The sequence below is a fragment of the Jaculus jaculus genome, chromosome 6 (genome assembly GCF_020740685.1).
Source record: "Jaculus jaculus isolate mJacJac1 chromosome 6, mJacJac1.mat.Y.cur, whole genome shotgun sequence".
NCBI classification, from domain to species: Eukaryota; Metazoa; Chordata; class Mammalia; order Rodentia; family Dipodidae; genus Jaculus; species Jaculus jaculus.
This window is the reverse complement of record NC_059107.1, coordinates 157,738,612-157,757,889: the sequence shown is the minus strand read 5'-3', so window position 1 is coordinate 157,757,889 and position 19,278 is coordinate 157,738,612. Positions and strand designations below refer to the sequence as shown.

Genomic DNA, 19,278 nt, shown 5'->3' with positions numbered 1-19,278 from the left:
AGGCAGGGTCTCATTCTAGTCCACGCTGACATAGAACTAACTCTGGAGTCGCAGGCTGGCCTCAAACTCATAGAGATCCTCCTATCTCTGCCTCACAAGTGCTGAGATTAAAAGTGTGTCCATGCCCAGCCATGCCTGGTTTTTTAATGTGATGCTAGGGACTAAATCTAGGGCTTCTTGCCTTCTAGGTAAGGACTCTAACACCTGAGCTACCCCCCAACCTGTCTGCATATTGTTTCGAATGTAGAATCACAAATGCATTCCCAGCATACACAACTTGCATTTCAACTGAAGTAACTGGGTGTCACCAAAGCTCGGGACAGTGAGGAGAGAGCACAGATCCATGCCCTTTGGTGTACAGAATGGATATATTCCAGACAGCTATGGAAAAGAGTGTGTGTGACAGACTATATAGGGCACAGAATGAATCTCATCTGCCTGCCTGCCTGCCTGCCTATCTATCTATCTATCTATCTATCTATCTATCTATCTATCTATCTCTCTATCTATCTATCTATCTGGGGGGTGGACACACAAAGGTCTCCTGTCACTGCAACTGAACTTGAACTTGCAGTGACAAGAACTGAACTGAACAGGCAGGCTTTGCAAGCGTGTCTTTAATGGCTGAGCCATTTCTCCATCCTGAGCACATGATTTTGAGTAGTGATGCCACTCTGTGATGATGCTGTGATATGGATGCATGTCATCTATAATACACTTGTTCAAACCCCAAGAATGTACAATACCAAGAGGGAGCACTAGTGCAAGATGAACCATAATATAGATCTGGACTCTGGGAATTAGTGTCACTGTCTGCTCACACAATGTGACAAAGGGACCACCCTAGTTAGTGGATGATGATGATGGAAGAGGCCTCCATGGAGGAGGCTGTCAGAGGCACATGGGAAGCCTTGCATGGTCCTCTCAATGTTGCTGTGAGCCTAAAATAGTCTCAAAATTTTCAAGTCTTAAAAAGAGAGAGAGAGAAAAAAAGTCCTCTCTCCTTAACTCTGCACCTAGGGCATCAGATAAACCAATGTCAGACACATGGAGCAACCACTCACTGCAGAAGGCCTCACTGTCACTTGCTCTTCTCTGTGGATGTTCAAGTCTATTACCTTCACTGCTTGGCCACTGCTACCAAGAAATCTGTAGATGTTTTGTTTTGTTTTGAGTTAGAGTCTCAGTCTAGCACAGGCTGACCTAGAACTCACTCTGTAGCCTCAGGTTGGCCTCACATTCATGGCAATCCTCCTACCTCTGCCTCCCCTCCCAAGTGCTGGGGTTAAAGAGGCATGCACTGGGCTGGAGAGACACATGGCTTAATGTTTAAGGCACTTGCCTATGAAGCCTATGGATGCATGTTTGATCTCTCTCCAGAGCCCACATTAGCCATATGCACAAAGGTGAGGCAAGTGTAAGGTCGCATGTGCCCATTAGGTGGTGCAAGCTTCTGTTGAAAAACAAACAAACAAAAAAGGCTGGAGAGATGGCTCAGTGGTTAAGGCGCTTGCCTGCAAAGCCAAAGGACCTAGGTTCAATTCCCCAGGACCCACATAAGCAGATGCACAAGGCAGAACATGTGTCTGGAGTTCGTTTACAGCAGCTGGAGGCCCTGGCATGCCCATTCTCTCTCTATCTCTTTCTTTCTCCCCCTCTCAAATTAAAATAAAAAAACCATGCGTGTATATGTATGTATGTACATTTGTATGTGTGTGTATGTATATATAAACCAAAAATAAAATTAAAAAAAATTTACTATTTCACTATAATTCCAGCACTTGGGAGGCTAGGGAAGGATTGCCATGAGTTCAGGGCTAGCCTGGGCTAGAATGAGACCCTGCTTCAAGAAAGTTTTATTTTTTAGTATTTCACAACTTTATAGGACAATGTAAGTAAAGGTAAGTAGAAAAGACCACCATGTGAGTGCTTGTGAATTTGCACATGGCAGTGCCATTATGGGTGTGAGCATCTTCTCGCCCGCTCGTGTAGCCAAGTGCAGGGTGGAATACTTACATGTGCAGTGCAGTCTGAGCCTTGGCTGCCTCCTGTTTGGTGCTGTATCGGATCAGGGCAGTGCCCTGGGTTAGATTCAGATGGAATGTCAGCAGTGGACCATGCTGCATGCAGATCGTTCGCAAGGTTGACCCATCAATCTAAGATGTAAGGACACACAGACAGAAGTTGGGGGTGGAGTGAGAAAGGCAAGTTACAAGATATTTAAAGAACAGGGGTGAGACCTCTTTGCTATTTTACAAATTTATTTATTAGATACAGAGGGACAGAGGGAGAGGTAGGGAGGAAGAGAGAGAGAGAGAGAAAGAAAGAAAGGGAGGGAGGGAGGGAGGGAGGGAGGGAGGGAGAGAGAGAATGGGCATGCCAGGGCCTCTAGCCATTGCAAACAAACTCCAAATGCATGTGCCATGATATGTACCTGGCTAACATGGGACTTGGAGAATTGAACCTGGGTCCTTAGGCTTCGCAGGCAAGCGCCTTAACCGCTAAGCCATCTCTCCAGCCCAACAAACTTTTTTTGAATTAACATACTTCAAAACAAAAATATATGATCCAGGGCTGGAGAGATGGCTTAGTGGTTAAGCACTTGCCTATGAAGCCTAAGGACCCCAGTTCAAGGCTCGATTCCCCAGGACCCACGTTAGCCACATGCATCTGGAGTTTGTCTGCAGTGGCTGGAGGCCCTGGTGCGCCCATTCTCTCTCTCTTTCTTGCTCTGTCACTCTCAAAAAAATAAGTAAAAATGAACAAAAAAAATTGTCAAATTAAAAATATATGATTCAACCTATGGTTTGTTATTCTAAAGTGGTAAACAAATGAATGTTTGTTAATTTATGGAGTCCCAACCGGCAGAAATGAAATGTGGTAAGAAACACTCAAATTCTTTTTTTTTTTTTTTTTTTGGCTTTTCAAGGCAGGGTCTCATTCTAGCCCAGCCTGACCTGGAATTCACTATGTAGTCTCAGGGTGGCCTTGAACTCACGTAATCCCCTTACCTCTGCATCCTGTGTGCTGGGATTAAAGGCGCACGCCACCACGCCCGACTCAGCACTCGAGAATTTAACATGCAAAGCTATCGACATTATTTTGGTGCCTACTCAGTAGACAATCTCAAGAGATGCAAAGACAGAAAAGAAGCATCTTGAACATCTGACTGTGGTAACTGGCCTAGTCCATAAACAACTCCCTCAAACACTCTCACAGCCCCTCTGTGACCATCTCAAGGTCAGATTCTTTCTTCTTTTTTTTTTAAGGTAATTTATTTATGAGAGAGGGAGGGGGAGAGAGAGAGAGAATGAACAAGAATGAATAGGCATGTCAGAACCTCTAGCCACTGCAAACAAACTCCAGATGCATATGCCACCTTGTGTGTGGCATTTGACTTATGTGGGTACTAGGGAATCGAACCTGGGCCCTGAGGCTATGCACGCAAGCGCCTTAATAGGTATGCCAGCCCTAGTTCATTTTTTTTTTGTTTGTTTTTTTTTTACTCCGGCAATTTGAGAGCTTGTTTGGAGGTTCTAGCAGGGGAGTGCAGCTACCTGTATACCCTTGACCAAAGACCAGTGGTCCTCTATTCGGGGAAGGTCATCCTCTTCAACTGAGCGCACAGCTTTGGGAGGGACACACGTGGAGTGGTGAGGGAGGAAGGAGACACTTGCCTAGCCAGCCAGATCAGCCAAATCAACCCTGGTGATCAATGGGGTGACAGATGTCACAGGTAGATAGCCCTCACATCCATGACTTAGGCAATTTGAACAATAGCTGAAGACTAGTTTATACTTTCACCATCCAGGAGATGAGTGATTATCAAGCCTACTGACACTATGAGATTACTTTTCCATCAAGATCTTAAACACTCATTCCAACACTTGAGTTCATTTCTTTGGAAATGAAATACAATCAGGAGTACTTTTAAAAGCTGTGTTATGGCCAGGCATGGTGGTGTACCAGCACTCAGGAGGCAGAGGTAGGAGATCACTATGAGTTCAAGGCCACTCTCTGAGACTGCATAGTGAATTACAGGTCAGCCTGGGCTAGAGCGAGACTCTACCTCAAAAGAAGAAAAAAAGAAAAGCTGTGTTGAGGACAGAGATGTAGCTCAATGGTAGAGTGCTATGCACAAGGTCCTGGGTTCAATTCCCAGTAGCATATACTCACAGTCATCCATCCACAGAAATGAGGGAGGGAAGGAAGGAAGGACGGGGGGAGGGAAGAAGGCAGATAGGTGGTAGCAGTAGGAAATTTGAAGGGTATAACCCAGCAGTTTCACTGTAGCTCTTGCAAAAAAAAAAAAAAAAAAAAGATCAGCAAAACCACTGCTAGTACATTTTACACACAACACCAACTAAACAAACATGTCAATACACACCCCAAGTGGCTGTACAAATTTTAGGTGGTGAAAAATTAACTGCCCCAAATATCAGAATTGCTCGTTATATATGTGTGTGTATGTACGTGTGTGTGTGTGTGTGTGGTGTAAGTATGTGTGTGTGTGTGTGTGTGTGTGTGTATATATATATATATATATATATATATATATATATATATATATATATATATATATATGTTTTTCAAGGTCTAGTCTCCCTCTAGCCCAGGCTGACCTGAAATTCATTTGCCATCTCTTCAGCCCTGATTTCCTGTTTTTTAATCAATTCTATTCCAGCAGCTCCCAGATTCATTTCATTCATATATATAAGGTATACTTACCAGTTTTCATAAGCTAGGAGGAATGAGCTTCTGGCTAGCATTTCCAGGTACCTGTCAAAATGGGGTACCTCTCACTGCTTTTCTCATCCTACCTATAAACCCTACATGATGAAACAACTCTTAATAAAAAACTATGCAGACCTATACATAGTTTGAGGTGTTTCAGGTAAGAGTCTTCATGCTGAGCTCACATGTAGCTCACATGTGCTAAGCAAAGCCCTACCTCCAAAACCACCACTGCCACCAAAAAACAACAAGGAAAAAGAAAGATTCTTCACACTTTAGTCAAAGATCAGCTAAGGAAACAAAGACTGCTTTTCTCAAATGTACCTTGAAATAGGAGTTCTATGATTTACTCCCCACAAATAGGTTCACTGGACAAATGAACTCAGGGAAAAACGTATTCCTATAGAGAATAACGGACATTAGCATGTTAAAGGGCCTAAGAAATCCCACAGTGAAAAAATCTATTTGTTTTTTACATGTACTAAGCCAGAGATGTAATAATAAATATGAAAACAATCTGGTAAATAATTAAATATTAAACTCTAGACAGTGCATTCTACATGTCAAGAAGAGGTACAAATGACCCCCCCCCTTTCCTTCTTTTGAGGTAGGGTCTCCCTGTACCTCAAATTGACCTTCTTTGAGTTCTGTGTGTGGCGATTTGACTGTAAAATGCTGACCAAAGCCTCATGTGTTTGAATACTTGATCCTTGGCTGGTGGCTCTGTTAGGGAAGGTTGTAGAACGGTGAGGTGGAGCCTTGTGGGAAGAAGCGTGTCACTGGGGGTGGGCCTTGGCAGGCCCCGTGTGTGGTTCTCTCTCTACTTTCTTTTGATTTCTCTTCCCTCCCTGCTGATGGGACACTGGCTTCCTACTCTTGCCATGCCCGTTTACCCCCATGGACTCTACCCTCTGAAACTGTAAGCAGAAATAAAGGCTTTCCCTTCCTAGCTTGCATCTGGTCAGGTATCTGTCCATAACAAGAAAGTAACTGATACTCTGGAACTACTGGCATGAACCACCTTTTAACAAGGTGATGTAAAGGCTATGCCATCAAGCCCAGATTCTATGGGTTTATCTATCCTGTTCACTGTATCAGTATTGTTGGACATGGTACTGCTGCAAAGGAGCCAGCCACAGAGCAACCAAGCAAGGAGAGGTTCAGTGAGGATAAAACCCATTCCTGGACACACCACCCAGAGTATGTTTTCATGAGAGCAAATGAGTGATGCTCTCTTATATTTGAAGAAGGTAAGAGACAAAAAAGTATCCATGTGGCATTTGAGCTATGAAAACCACACATTTCTTCTACTGCAGAGATGGATGGTTAATTGTTTAGAAAGCATAATTCCTTATTATTAGTAAGGCATGATGGCTAATCATGTCTACAACCCCAGCACTTGAAAGGCTAAGGTAGGAGGGTCGTTAGAAGTTCAAGACAAGCTCGGGGAGCAGAGTAAATTCTAGGGCAGTCAGGACTTGAGTGAGACGCTGCCTCAACACCACCAAAAAAAAGATTACTATTGAATCTTAAGTTTTCTTGGATTAAAGACACCGAAACAGGTGCTGGGTTAGAATCCAGGCATTGGGGGCATACCAAACTAGTCCTCTACTACTAAGCAACATCCTCAACCCCTAGTAATGTTTTTATGTAAAAAAGGTGGTAAAAACATCCTTTTTCCTATTTGTTTCCAGCTTCCAAGTGGCATATCTATAAAATATTTTACTTCTGCTACATAGATGGCACCAGATCACATAACCCTTGCTTCATAAAATCCACTAATTTCTAGCATCTGGAAGGCAGGTATGGGCTCACTGCCCAGCACCCTATCCTGTCAGGACACTATGCTCCTCAGTGGGAAGGGATATCCACTTTCAAGAAGGACCTCTGCAATCAATCAGGAAATAATCAGGAAATCAATCAGTCAGGAAATAAATGAGCTTTCCTGTTTGCTAACCTCCTCTATCTCTGTTTTCTTCTTCTATTTTTCTCCCCTTCTTCCCTCCCTCCCTATCCTCTTACTTCTGCCTACCACATGCTGGGATTAAAGACATGAGCCACCATGCCCAGCCTTTTTTTTTTTAATGTGTGTATTATGGATGTGCATAGAGTATTTATGTGGTGTGTGTGCAGATGCATGGCCAGAGAACACTGGGGTGTCCTCTTAGTGCTCATCCATGTGTTACCTTGAGATGGGGTTTATCCCTTATCTATTGCTGTTTGTTAGGGAATCCCAATGATTCTGTGGTCTCTGCCCCCTGCAGACTGGGGTTATAAACATATGGCCATGTCCAGCTTCTTATGTGGGTTCTGGGGACTTGAACTTGGTGGTTTCTGGCTTGAGAGGCCCTCATGCTTAAATGGCATGTGTTCTTAAATGCTGAAGAATTTGAGGCAGGGTCTCTTCTAACCCAGAATGAGCTAGAACTCTGTGGGTAGTCCAGGCTGGCCTAGAACTCATGGCAGATCTTCCTACCTCAGCTTCCCAAGTGCTGGGATTAAAGGCATGCACTACCATGCCTAGCTTAGTTTCCCTCTTTTTTTTTTTTTTCCCCCCAAGGCAGGATTTCACTTCAGCTCAGGCTGACCTGAAATTCACTATGTAGTCTCAGGGTGGCCTCGAACTCTCGGCAATCCTCCTACCTCTATTTTCCAAGTGCTGGGATTAAAGGCGTGTGCTACCACGACCAGCAGTTTCTCTCTTTTTAAAGAAAATCAATTCTTGTCTAGAAAACTACAAGAAAACATGGTTACCTGTGGAGTGAGATTGTGAAGAACCAGCCAGTAACTAGGACGAACAGAGCCACCATCACTCCAGGTAGAGGCTACAAGCAACCAGACAGGATGAGTAAGTACAACAAAAACTCAAGAAACCATGAAGGAGGAACATTTTCACAGAGACTGCTTCTCTCCTCTTTTCTGCCTGATCCTGACCTTCATGCTCTCATCTCCTACTCCCTGACACCTGTGAACTCTTTTGTTTACTTTCCAAACAGTATTTCACTCCCAGGACCCTCCCTCTTCAAGTCCTCATTTTTTTTTAAACTTTTTTATTTGTTTATTTGAGAGCAACAGACACAGAGAGAAAGACAGATAGAGGGAGAGAGAATGGGCGCGCCAGGGCTTCCAGCCTCTGCAAACGAACTCCAGACGCGTGCGCCCCCTTGTGCATCTGGCTAACGTGGGACCTGGGGAACCGAGCCTCGAACCGGGGTCCTTAGGCTTCCCAGGCAAGCGCTTAACCGCTAAGCCATCTCTCCAGCCCCAAGTCCTCATTTTTATTCCACCTGCCGCAAGAGGCCCTCTGCCTGGGCCAACTACAACTTCCCAATCAGAAGGCACCTCTTCTCATAGACACAGGTGCTCTCTCCCCAAGATCAGCTCCCTTCAAGCCCGCTCCTAGGTGCTCCTGTAGGCAGATGTTCCTCACCTGAGGCAAGCCGAGAGTCCTGTGTTCCCCAGCCCCTGACTGATCGGGGTGCTGTGCTGCTCCAAGGAGATGCCGGTTTGGGGTTGGTCAGGCCGGGAGGTGGGCGGGGCAGCGGTGTAGTGTTCCTGGAGGACATGTGGTTTTTCCACATTTTGTTGGAGAGATGAGTAGGGTTGTGTCCTATGGGATCAGGGGACCATGTAGATTTGTAATCAGGAAACTTTGCTGTGAGAAAAGAAAATTCAGGAAGCAATAAGGTTAGATGGGCACCTATACACAAAATTTGTCTCCATACCAATACATATTTATTTATTTAATTTTTTTGAGGCAGGGTCTGACTCTAGCCCAGGCTGACCTTGAACTCACAGTGATCCTCCTACCTCTGCCTCTGAGTGCTAGGATTAAAGGCATATGCCACCATGCCTGGCTTCAGATTTTCAAACTTGGTGGAGTATATGTTCTTATAGTATGTCCCTATGATTTTTTGAATTTCTCTGATATCTGTTGTGATGGTGCCTTTTTCATCTCTAATATTATTAATTTGTGCCTCTTCTTCTCTCTTTTGGTCAGATTCGCTAAGGGATCATCAATGTTGTTTATCCTTTCAAAGAACCAACTCTTTGCTTCACTGATTCTTTGGATTTTTGTTGTTGTTGTTTCTATTTCTATAATTTTTGCCCTAATCTTGGATTTTTTTAGGTAGGATCTTACTCTGGACCAGGCCGACCTAGAATTCACTATGTAGTCTCAGGGTGGCTTTGACTCACAGTGATCCTCCTACTTCTGATTCCCAGTGCTACGATTAAAGGCATGCACCACCACATCCCGCTCCTAATCTTTATGATTTCTTCACGTCTACTGATTCTTGGTTTGCCTTACTGTTCTTTTTACAAGGCCTTAAGGTGAAGCATTAAGTTGTTTACTTGCGACCTTTCTAATTTCTTTTCTTTTCTTTGTGTTTTTGAGGTAGGGTTTCACTCTAGCTCAGGCTGACCTAGAATTCACTATGTAATCTCAGGGTGGCTTTAAACCCACAGGGATCCTCCCAAGTGCTGGGATTAAAGGTGTGCACCACTATGCCTGGCCTTTCTGATTTCTTTTTTAATATTTTATTTATTTGAGAGAGAGAGAGAGAGAGCAAGGGAGAGAAAGAGAGAGAGAATGGGCATGCCAGGGCCTCTAGCCACTGCAACTGAACTCCAGACGTCCATATTGACATTATATAAAGTAAGTGTTGGAGGAGCTGGGGAGATGGCTTAATGGTTAAAGGCACCTGCTGCTTACAAAACCTGCAGGCTTGGGTTTGATTCCCCAGTATCCACATAAAGCTAGATGCACAAAATTGTGTGTGCAACTGGATTTCTATAAAAAGGCCTTTCACACCCATCCTCTCTCTCTGTTTCAAGTTACAAAAATATTAACAAACAAAAAAAAGAAGTAGTATTAGTAGTAGTGGCACATGCCTTTAATCCCTGTGCTTTATGCATGGTAGGCAAGCCCTCTTCCAACTGAGCTACATGCCCAGACCACAAGAGGAGCAGTGTCATGTTTTTTGAGCTTACAGAATATAGAAGGGTTTTTGGTTTTTTTTTTTTTATCTTTTTGATGTAGGGTTTCACTCTATCCCCGAATATAGAAGTTTTAATACTTACTTATTACTTTATGAACTGAAAGCAACAAGATAACTAGCTCTCTATCATGTTATTCTTGGGTAAACATGAGTTGAAACGCAAGTCTCTAAAAGAGGCTGAGTTCAACATCATTTTATTTCATTTTTTTTGTTTGAGCTAGGGTCACATTTCTTTTTTTTTTTTTTTTTTTCCTTAGGTGGGGTCTTGCTCTAGCCCAGGCTGCCCTGGGATTCACTATGTAGTCTCAGGGTTAGTCTCAAATTCACAGTGATCCTCCTCTCTCTCCATGGCTACACAGTGAGTTTAAGGCCAGGCTGGGTTACTTTAACCACTGAACCATCTTGTCAGCCCCCAAACAGATCTTTGAACCTTAGTTCACTATCTACAAAATGAGGTTAAAGACAGGACCTATTCATAGCTGTAGGTGCAGGTCAAAAAGAATTCCAGGTGGAGCACAATGCCTGGCCTATAAGAGCATTCAGTGAGACATAGTTATTGCTGCACTGTGGATATGACAGAAGGGGAAAGAAAAAGAACCTGCCGGCCATTAACCTGCGGGACCTGGGAGGGAACTAAGGATTTATTTTACTTGACTTCACGTGGATAAAGTACAGAGATTTTAATGTCTAGAATGACTTAAGGTTCCAACTTTTTCAAACAAGATCCCAATTACTAATCATTTTCTACTAATCTATAAGCTACTGTGCTGGGTGAGTGACTGCACTGCAAAGTCATATCTTCGGGGTTTAGTGGCGTATTCCTGTGATCCCAGCACTCAGAGTCAAAGGCAGGAGGATTACTATAAGTTTGAGGACAGCTTCATCTATATATTATATTTCGGCAGCCAGGGTTACATGGTGAAATCTTTCCTCAAAAACAAACAAACAAACAAAAAACCCCACAAAACAACCAACCAACGGAAATCTTTCTTCTGTTCCTTTTATTGGGCCTACAAGGCAAAACAAAATACCAAATAATAAAAAGAAAACCATGAGGAATTCAAATATTGTTGGTAAAATTAACTGAGGTTCTTTTTTTTTTAAATTTTTTTCTTTCATTTTATTTATTTGAGAGAGAGAAAGAGAGAAGGAGAGAGGAAGAGGCAGAGAATGGGCATGTCAGGGCCTCTAGCCACTGCAAATAAACTCCAGATGCATATACTCCCTTGTGCATCTGACTTATGAGTCCTGGGGAGTTGAACCTGGGTTCTTTAGCTTTGCAGGCAAACGCCTTAACTGCTAAGCCATCTCTCCTGCCCCTGAGGTTCTTTTTTTAAAAATATATTTTATTTATTTATTTACAAGAAAGAGGCAGAGGCGGAGAGAGGGAGGGAGGGGAGACAATGGGCATGTTGGGGCCTTCAGCACTGCAAACAAACAGCACCCCCCCGCCCCGTGCATCTGGCTTACATGGGTCCTAGGGCAATGAACCGGAGTCTTCCAGCTTTGCAGGCAAACTCTGAGGTTCCTCTTTACTTTGGCCACCTCTTTATCCTTTATCTCTAATTAGGATTTTTTTTTTTTTCTTTTGAGGTAGGGTTTCACTCTAGCTCAGGCTGACCTGGAATTCACTACCCAGTCTCAGGGTGGCCTCAAACTCATGGTGATTCTTTTACCTCTGAGCCACCATGCCTGACCCTCAAAGTAGGATTCTGAGAAAAAGGCAAGCTGTCATTGGTTGCCATAGGAATATCAACCCAGGCTTATCTGGCTCTTCCTATAGCCCTTTCTTGTCAGGCTACTTAACAGAAGTACCTCTGTCTTCTGGACATCCTTTGCTGCTTAAGATTCTGTTTTATTGGCCTTGCCCCAAAGTTGTCCTGGCTCACCCTATCTCTGTGGGACCCGAAGATCCTTGAGCAGATGGTAAATACAAAATACACCTGCACTGGCCTGTGCTATTCAACTTTTCTAAAAGTATTCCCTAGGAATGTTTTTCTTTTCTTTTTTGGTTTTTCAAGGTAGGGTTTCACTCTAGCTCAGGATGACCTGGAATTTACTATGTAGTCTCAGGGTGGCCTTAAACTCACAATAATCCTTCTACCTCTGCCTCCCAAGTGCTGGAATTGAAGGCATGCACCAACACATGGAGCTTTTTCTTTTTTTGAAGCAGGGTTTTCATTACCCTACACTGACCCGGAAGTCACTCTGTAGCTCTGGCCTTGAACTCACAGTGATTCTCTGAGTTTAGCCTCCCAAGTGGTGGGATTAAAGGTGTGTACTTCCACATCTGGCTTTAAGTGCCAGTTTATAAAAGAGAACCTTGATAGAAAAGTGTTAACTATGGGAACAGAAATCACCTCATACCTGAAGTGCTATGAACGTTGGTAAAGGAGTTGTCAGAGGCACTGTAGGGCCAGGCACCAGGTGAAGGCAGCGAGGTGTTGAGGGAAGAATTAGACCCTTGAGGGACAAAGGAAGAAGAAAATAGTGAAGAGAAATGTCAGTGCAACTAGCAAAACCTTGAGAATATTTAAATTTCAGTAAAAGAAAAAAAAATAAAATGTATCTAGACAATAAAAATGACAAAGGCAATATTCTTTTATTTTCTGGTTACAGTTCTAGGTACTGACAAATACAAACAAAGCCACAGACTGACAACTATGATACTACTAGATGTTAAATACATACATGGCTGCCATACTCATTTACCTGTGGTGTTATCCCGCAGCAGTTGGTGGTCAGTATCTACAATGGGAGATGTGGCTGTACCCCCCAGTACACTTCCTGGGGTGACATACGGGTCAGATTCAGGGTCAATATTTTGGATACCTTTCCATGGCACTCCTGGTTGAAATTCTAAGACAAGAAAAATGTTAAGGGTAAGACAATGGTAAAACAATTTTTGGGTTTTTTTAAGGTAAGGTCTCTCACTCTAGCCCAGGCTTACTTGGAATTTACTCTTTAGTCCCAGGCTGGCCTTGAACTCAAGGTGATCCTCCTACCTCTGCCTCCCAAGTGCTGGGATTAAAGGTGTGTGCCACCACACCTGGTTGATAATTTTTTACTAGAATTTTCCTGCCAACAGGAGAACTTAAGTCTGCAGACAAAGAAAGCAGGAGCAGATGTCTTTGGGCATCTAGGTTCAGAACTGGGAGACTATCCGAGCCATGGACCAGAGACCTTTTCATTTCCCTGGCTAGATATTAACCAAAATGTACGAAGAAGACGAAATACAAAGCTGGGCGTGTTGAAGTTCAAGGCCAGCCTAAGATACATAGTGAATTCGAGGTCAGCCTGGGCCAGAGCAAAACCTATGTCAAAAATAAATAAACAAATAAAAATTTTTAAAAAAGTGAAATAAAATGACTACTGCTATACAGATGACCCAGGGATAAGGAAATAATTTAACTGATCATGAGAAAGTATAGACTATATATAAAAGCTAATAATGTTTTTATTGACCAAGTTTTTAATACCATGCCTGATTTGTATGTAAAAAAATAAACTTTTAAGCTGGGCGTGGTGGCACATGCCTTTAATCCCAGCACTTGGGAGGCAGAGGTAAGAGGTTCGCCGTGAGTTCGAGGCCACCCTGAGACTACACAGTGAATTCCAGGTCAGCCTGAGCAGAGTGAGACCCCCACCTTAAAAAACTAAAAAAGAAAACAAACAAAAAGCAAAAAAACCTTTTATTTTCCTATACATGTTGAGAAAGCATTATGTTATATGAACATTTTTGTGATCCTCCTACCTCTGCCTCTGCTGGGATTAAAGGCATATCCCACCATGCCCAGCCATTTTTACATATTATTGTATATCATTCTAATAAAATAAAGCTATATATATTCATGTCATATACAGGCACAGAAAGAAGTATACAAGGACACATATTTATAAAATTACTGATTTCTGTTTTTCTAAATTTTCTATGGTGAAAATAAAAGGGGAGATATGAATCTCATTCAACTCACTTTTGCACACCTATAGCCTGTAGGTAATATCAGTTCAATGTACACTTCAAAAGAGCTCATAGCTGGGCTTAGTAGTGCACATCTTTAATCTCAGCATTGGGGATGAGGGGCAGAGGTAGGGGATCTCTGAGTTCCAGGCCAGCCTGGAACTACAGAAATGAGTTCCAGGTCAGGTTGGACTATAGCAAGATCCTACCTCAAAACAAAACAAACCCCCAAAAACAACAACAACAACAACAAAACAAACGAGTATGGTGGCACACATCTTTAATGACAGCACTTGAGGCAGAGGTAGGAGGATCACCATGGGTTCAAGATCAGTCTGAGACTACAAAATGAATTCCAGGTCAGCCTGAGCTACAGCCAGACTCTACCATATAAAAACTAACCAACCAACCAACCAACCAACCAACCAACCAACCAACCAACCAACCAACCAACCAGCTCATGAACTAGGCATGCCAGAGCTTCTTGATCCTGCAAAAACTACAGACACATGCATCAGTTTATGTGTCTAGCTTTATATGGGTACTAGGGATTGAACCTGCATTGGCAGGTTTTGTAAGCAAGTACTTTTAACTGCTGAGCCATCTTCCTAAAAGAGCTCATGTAATAAGGCATCTTATACACAGGACAAATGCCACCTCCTGGGCACTTTCCTTCATTCCCAGATGCCCCATGTCTTGAAGATTTCTGATCTTCTCATAGTACACATTTCACAGAGCATGCTTTTCCTTTATCAGACAATTATGGAATAAAAAAAAACGAACAGGCCGGGCGTGGTGGCGCACGCCTTTAATCCCAGCACTCAGGAAGCAGAAGGAGGAGGACTGCCATGAGTTCGAGGCCACCCTGAGACTACAGAGTGATTTCCAGGTCAGCCTGAGCTAGAGTGAGACTCTACCTTGAAAAAGAAAACAACAACAACAACAAAAACCCAGCATGGGCCTAAATCAAGTGAGTTGCAAAAGCACTGTATTCCAAACCTAAGCCTGACAGGAGTATTATTCTAGCAAAAGCATTTCCTGGACAATACCTGGAGGCCAACTGGCATTGCTGGATTTACTTCCAATTTTATTTGTTGGTGGAGATTTGGCAGGTAACCAGCTATCACCAGCAGGACCTGAATGGCCACCCAGCGTGTCACCTGGGATTATATCAAACTGGTTGTATGGTGACCCTCCTCGAGTCTTACCAGGGGCCACTATAGCGCCTGAGAAAAGAGAGTAGAAATTAATTAAAGAAGAAGCAAATACATTCAGAACGTACGCCAGTGAATAGAACTTTTCTTTTATAGAGACTCAAATTTAGTTTCCTTTCTTTTTGGGGGAGGGCATATATGTATGTGTAGAATGTGTGTATGTGTGCAGATGTGCACACTGAGGCCAAAAGAGGGCGTTAGTGCTCTCCTCTACTGCTCTTCTGCCTCACTTGAGATTGAGTCCTGAACCTGGAGCTCACTGTTTCTGTGTTAGACTGGCTGGCCAACAAGTACCAGCAATCCTTCTGTCTCTACCCCTCCTGTGCTAGGGTTACCACAGGCACGTGTGGATGCGCCAGTCTTTTTTATGTGGGTGCTGGGGACTGTACTCTGGTCCTCATGCTTGTGAAGTAGGCACTACTGCTTGCTGAGCCATCTCCCCAGCCCCCAAGTATAGTTTTCTGAACTTCACTGAGGAAAGAGCACTGGACTCTGAGGTGGTGTGGGAGCCTCAGCCTGTCACTAATGAGCAGCATGACTGTAACAATTCATCTCACCTTCCTAAGCCTCTCCATTTCTCACCTAAGCCCCACAGGGTATGCTCTTTCTTCAACAGTGTTCAGTCTGAAAATCCCATGGTCTTAGGAAATCAATGAAACATTCACAAATTACGAATCATGCCATTATCCCTGTGGTTTCTATGCTAATCACTCAAGAGAAAGAAATGGAAAAAAGACTAAACAGACTGCAAGGCTTCAGAGGGTTGTAAATGACTTTGCTATTGGTGTTGCCCATCGTGTCCTGAAGTGCTGGTTGGGCTTAGGTTAGCTGGAAGAAGCAGTGAGGAGAGTCCACTGCACAGAAAGCATCTGCAATTGCTTTAAATTCCAAGGCAATGAGACGGAATTCCCGCCTGGAGTCCTTGCCAGCAAAAGGCCAGCAATGAACTCTACAGCTCTGAGTCCAGGGTTTCCAGTGAAGAACAGAGGGCCTTTGTCAGTGTATTCCCGGAGGCACCCTGTGGCTTTGTTGCTGTTCCTTCATGCATTTTCATGCAGGAAAAGAGTTGAAAGCTTAAAATTCCTTCAGCTAACAGCAGCAGCAACATGCAAGTGCTTTGCTTCAAGTAAGATTTCAGAAGTCTGCAAGGTTCCACCTACTTACTTACTTCCCAAAGGAAAGTCATGAAGTCCATCACTCACTTGTTATAGTCTTAGAATGCTGCTCATGAACAGATAAAATTATGTCCAGGATAAAGCGTTAAAATGCTTGTGTAAATACTGAATAAAACAATGTTTGGTCTGGACTAAAGGAGTATTATCCAAATTATCTCCCCTCTTAGCTAAGTATTTACTTTTCTGGAGCCAGTGACAGAAATTTGGCTCAGATGCATATTACAGTGAAGTAGTGAAAAATGAAAAGCTCAGTCACCTTGGGGATTGCTAAGGAAATGGGGAAAACATTATCTATTCACTCTGAAGAGAGAAGGGGATGAGATATTGTCTCACATGCCATTTTATATTCATTTTCAGGACCTGGTAAATCACTAGCCTAAGGGAGCAGTGAAAATGTCCAAAGCTATGCATGACAGTGCTGGGGTTACTCAGTCCATAAACAGACTTTATAATTTCAGTAAATACTTCTTGATTTTAATCATGTTTAAGGGGGCCAGTAGAGAACTCTGTGTGGCTCCTTCCTTAGTCTCCGCATGGGCTTGCTTATTAAAGAGGGTTTATAATGAAAACCTGAAAGGGTGAAGACTGAATGAGTTGGCTCGGCTGAGCATGCCAGGGCACTGCAGCAGAGACAGCCAGATACCTATTTATATTGGTTCTCATGGAGACAGCTGAGTCCAGGGAAAATGCTAACAAATGAAGCAAACACTGCATTGGAGGCTGAGACAAGATTCAGACCTCTTGTTCTCCAGGGAAATGGAGAAACCCTTACAGAGAAATACAGAAAGGAGTGGCTGGTTCATAATGCCTTTAATGCAGTCTTGCAAGATAACAAAGAACAAGAAGCATGGGGCCAGGTGTGCGAACACACACTTTTAGTACCAGCACTCAAGGGGCAGAGAGGTAGGAGGATCACCTTGATTTCTAGGTCACCCTGAGACTACATAGTGAATTGTAGGTCAGGCTGGGCTAGAGTGAGACCCTATCTCAACAAACCAAAAAGGAAGCATGGGGAAAAATCCTGAAGCCTTTAATTTTCATTTGTTAGTCATATTTTGGGGTTTAAAGGCAGGAGATTTTTCTCTCTTTCATTAAAAAAGTTATTTGTACATGCACGTGTGTGTGCATGTGCACATTCGTTCACACACATAACAGGATCCCTTGCTGCTGCAAACAAATACCGTTATGGCTTTATGTGGGTGACTGGGAATTGAACCTGGACTAGCAGGCTTTGCACAGCAAGTGCCTTTAACCTCCAAGCCATCTTCCCTCTGTGGCTCTTCTCTCTCTCTTAAACTTATTTATTTTTTAAATATTTTAATTCATTTATTTGCAAGGAGAGAAAGAGAGAGAAAGAAGAGGAGAGGAGAGACGGATAGAGAAAGGGCACACCGGGGCATTCAGCTGCTGCATGCCAACTCCAGACGCATGCATCACTTTGTGCATATGGTTTCACATGGGTGCTAGGCAACTAAACTCGGGTCTTTAGGCTTTGAAGGCAAGAACCTTAACCGCTGAGCCATCTCTTCCTATTGTTTGTTTGTTTTATTGACAAATAAATACCATAACTGTAAACAATATCCCATGGTAATTCCTTCCCTCCCCCATCTTCCTACTTTCTAAATTTTTATGTGTGGTATATGCACGTGTGTAGATGCACACAACCCATGTGGACACATATGGAGGCCTGGGGAAGATGTTGGTTATCTTCATCACTCTTCCTCCTCATTTCTCTAACAAAGTCTCTTACTGAACATAGAACTTCCCATTTTTCTGTTAGACTGGCTGGCCAGGGAGCCCCAATGATTCTGTCTCCCAGCCCTATTTCTTTTGTTAAAAACAAGGTTTTGCTATATATCCCAGCCTGGCCTTGAACTATGTAGCCCAGGTTGGTCTCAAACTTGTACCAATTCTCGTTTTTACCTCTCAAGTGCTGGGATTATAGGTATGGACTACTAGACTGGGTTTAAGGGAGGAGTTTTAAAAAAACTAATATTGGTTTCCTATGTCTCAAAAACAAAGCCCAGCATGAGCTCAAGGCTAGTCTGGGCTACAAAGCCAAACCATGTCTTAAAATCCAAACCAAAAACAAACAAAAAAATCCCTCTAAGCAGAACCCTCACTAGGTTGATTCTGTTCTCTTAGCCACTTAAATTGGGTTTTATCTTAAAGACTTCACTGAAGTTCCTTTCAATTCCCTACCAAGTAGGAAAGTACTCTCTCTCTTTATTTAATACCAGCACTATAAGTTCAAACTGAGATACACACAAGCCCAATCTTTGATAGGTAATCATAAAATTTGGGTAAGTGGGGGAAGTATCAAGAGATTCATTAAAATAAAAGGCTGTACACTGAAGTATCTCTATTATACCTTCCAAGGCTCAGGGTCCATTGTAGAAGAGGTGGCGTGAAGAATGTAAGCGCCATAGGAAGGGTAGGACTCCTTACAATGCGCTCTTCCAGACACAAAATGGCCTGGATATCCATGACCTCATAGTGTCTGGCACTACCTACACAAGACCAGTATAACAGGAGGAAAAAAGATGATGACATCAAAAGGGAGACTGATTGAGAGGGGTAGGCGATATGATGGAGAGTGGAGTTGTGAAGGGGTAAGTGTGGGGGAGAGAATTATCATAGTTTATTGTCTATAATTATGGAAGTTGTCAATAATAATTTTTAAAAAGGCTGTAAGTCTATGTTTTTAAAAAACTACACAGGAAGGCCAGGCATGGTGGTGTACACTTTTCATTCCAGCACACAGAGACTGATGCGGGAGGGTTTTGAGTATAAGGCCAGCCTGGGCTAAAATAAAGTGAGTATAGTGAAATGCTGTTTCCCAAACAACAACACACTGCCTCATACTAGGATCCAAGGGTTCTGCTCGTGACAGGGGCTGCTCTCTCACCGTTTTTGTGCATGGTGGCTTCTTGTGTGGCCACAGAAGGCAGTCCTTCCATCATGGAGGTCCACTGTTTGAAGCGAGACTCAGTCCCAGCCTCCTTCCCACCAACCATGCCATAGTCCATGCCACCAGAGCTGAAGCCTGGAAAGACACCAATCTGTTAGCTATGTCTACACACTTCTTGCACCAGTCCCACACCAGAAGCCAAGAGTTTGCAGGTAGAGCCCACGAATGCCTTTGTTTGTGACTCAGGCTTATTCACAAGGTCTCTCTGCATAGAAACAGAGAC

At 43.2% G+C, this 19,278-nt stretch overlaps 1 protein-coding gene across 3 annotated transcripts in view; it reads right to left on the bottom strand.

Annotated features, from left to right (window-relative positions):
- Tnrc6b (trinucleotide repeat containing adaptor 6B) overlaps positions 1–19,278 on the bottom strand; it is a 285,060-nt gene that overhangs the window by 9,256 nt on the left and 256,526 nt on the right. For all 3 annotated transcript variants that reach the window (XM_045151729.1, XM_045151731.1, XM_045151730.1), the window contains 7 exons: positions 18,993–19,130; positions 14,745–14,921; positions 12,447–12,593; positions 12,102–12,197; positions 8,165–8,389; positions 7,489–7,559; positions 2,017–2,156 (listed from right to left, as the gene is read on the bottom strand). In XM_045151729.1, the coding sequence (XP_045007664.1) occupies positions 2,017–2,156; positions 7,489–7,559; positions 8,165–8,389; positions 12,102–12,197; positions 12,447–12,593; positions 14,745–14,921; positions 18,993–19,130 (994 nt within the window). The remainder of the gene's footprint in view (positions 1–2,016; positions 2,157–7,488; positions 7,560–8,164; positions 8,390–12,101; positions 12,198–12,446; positions 12,594–14,744; positions 14,922–18,992; positions 19,131–19,278) is intronic.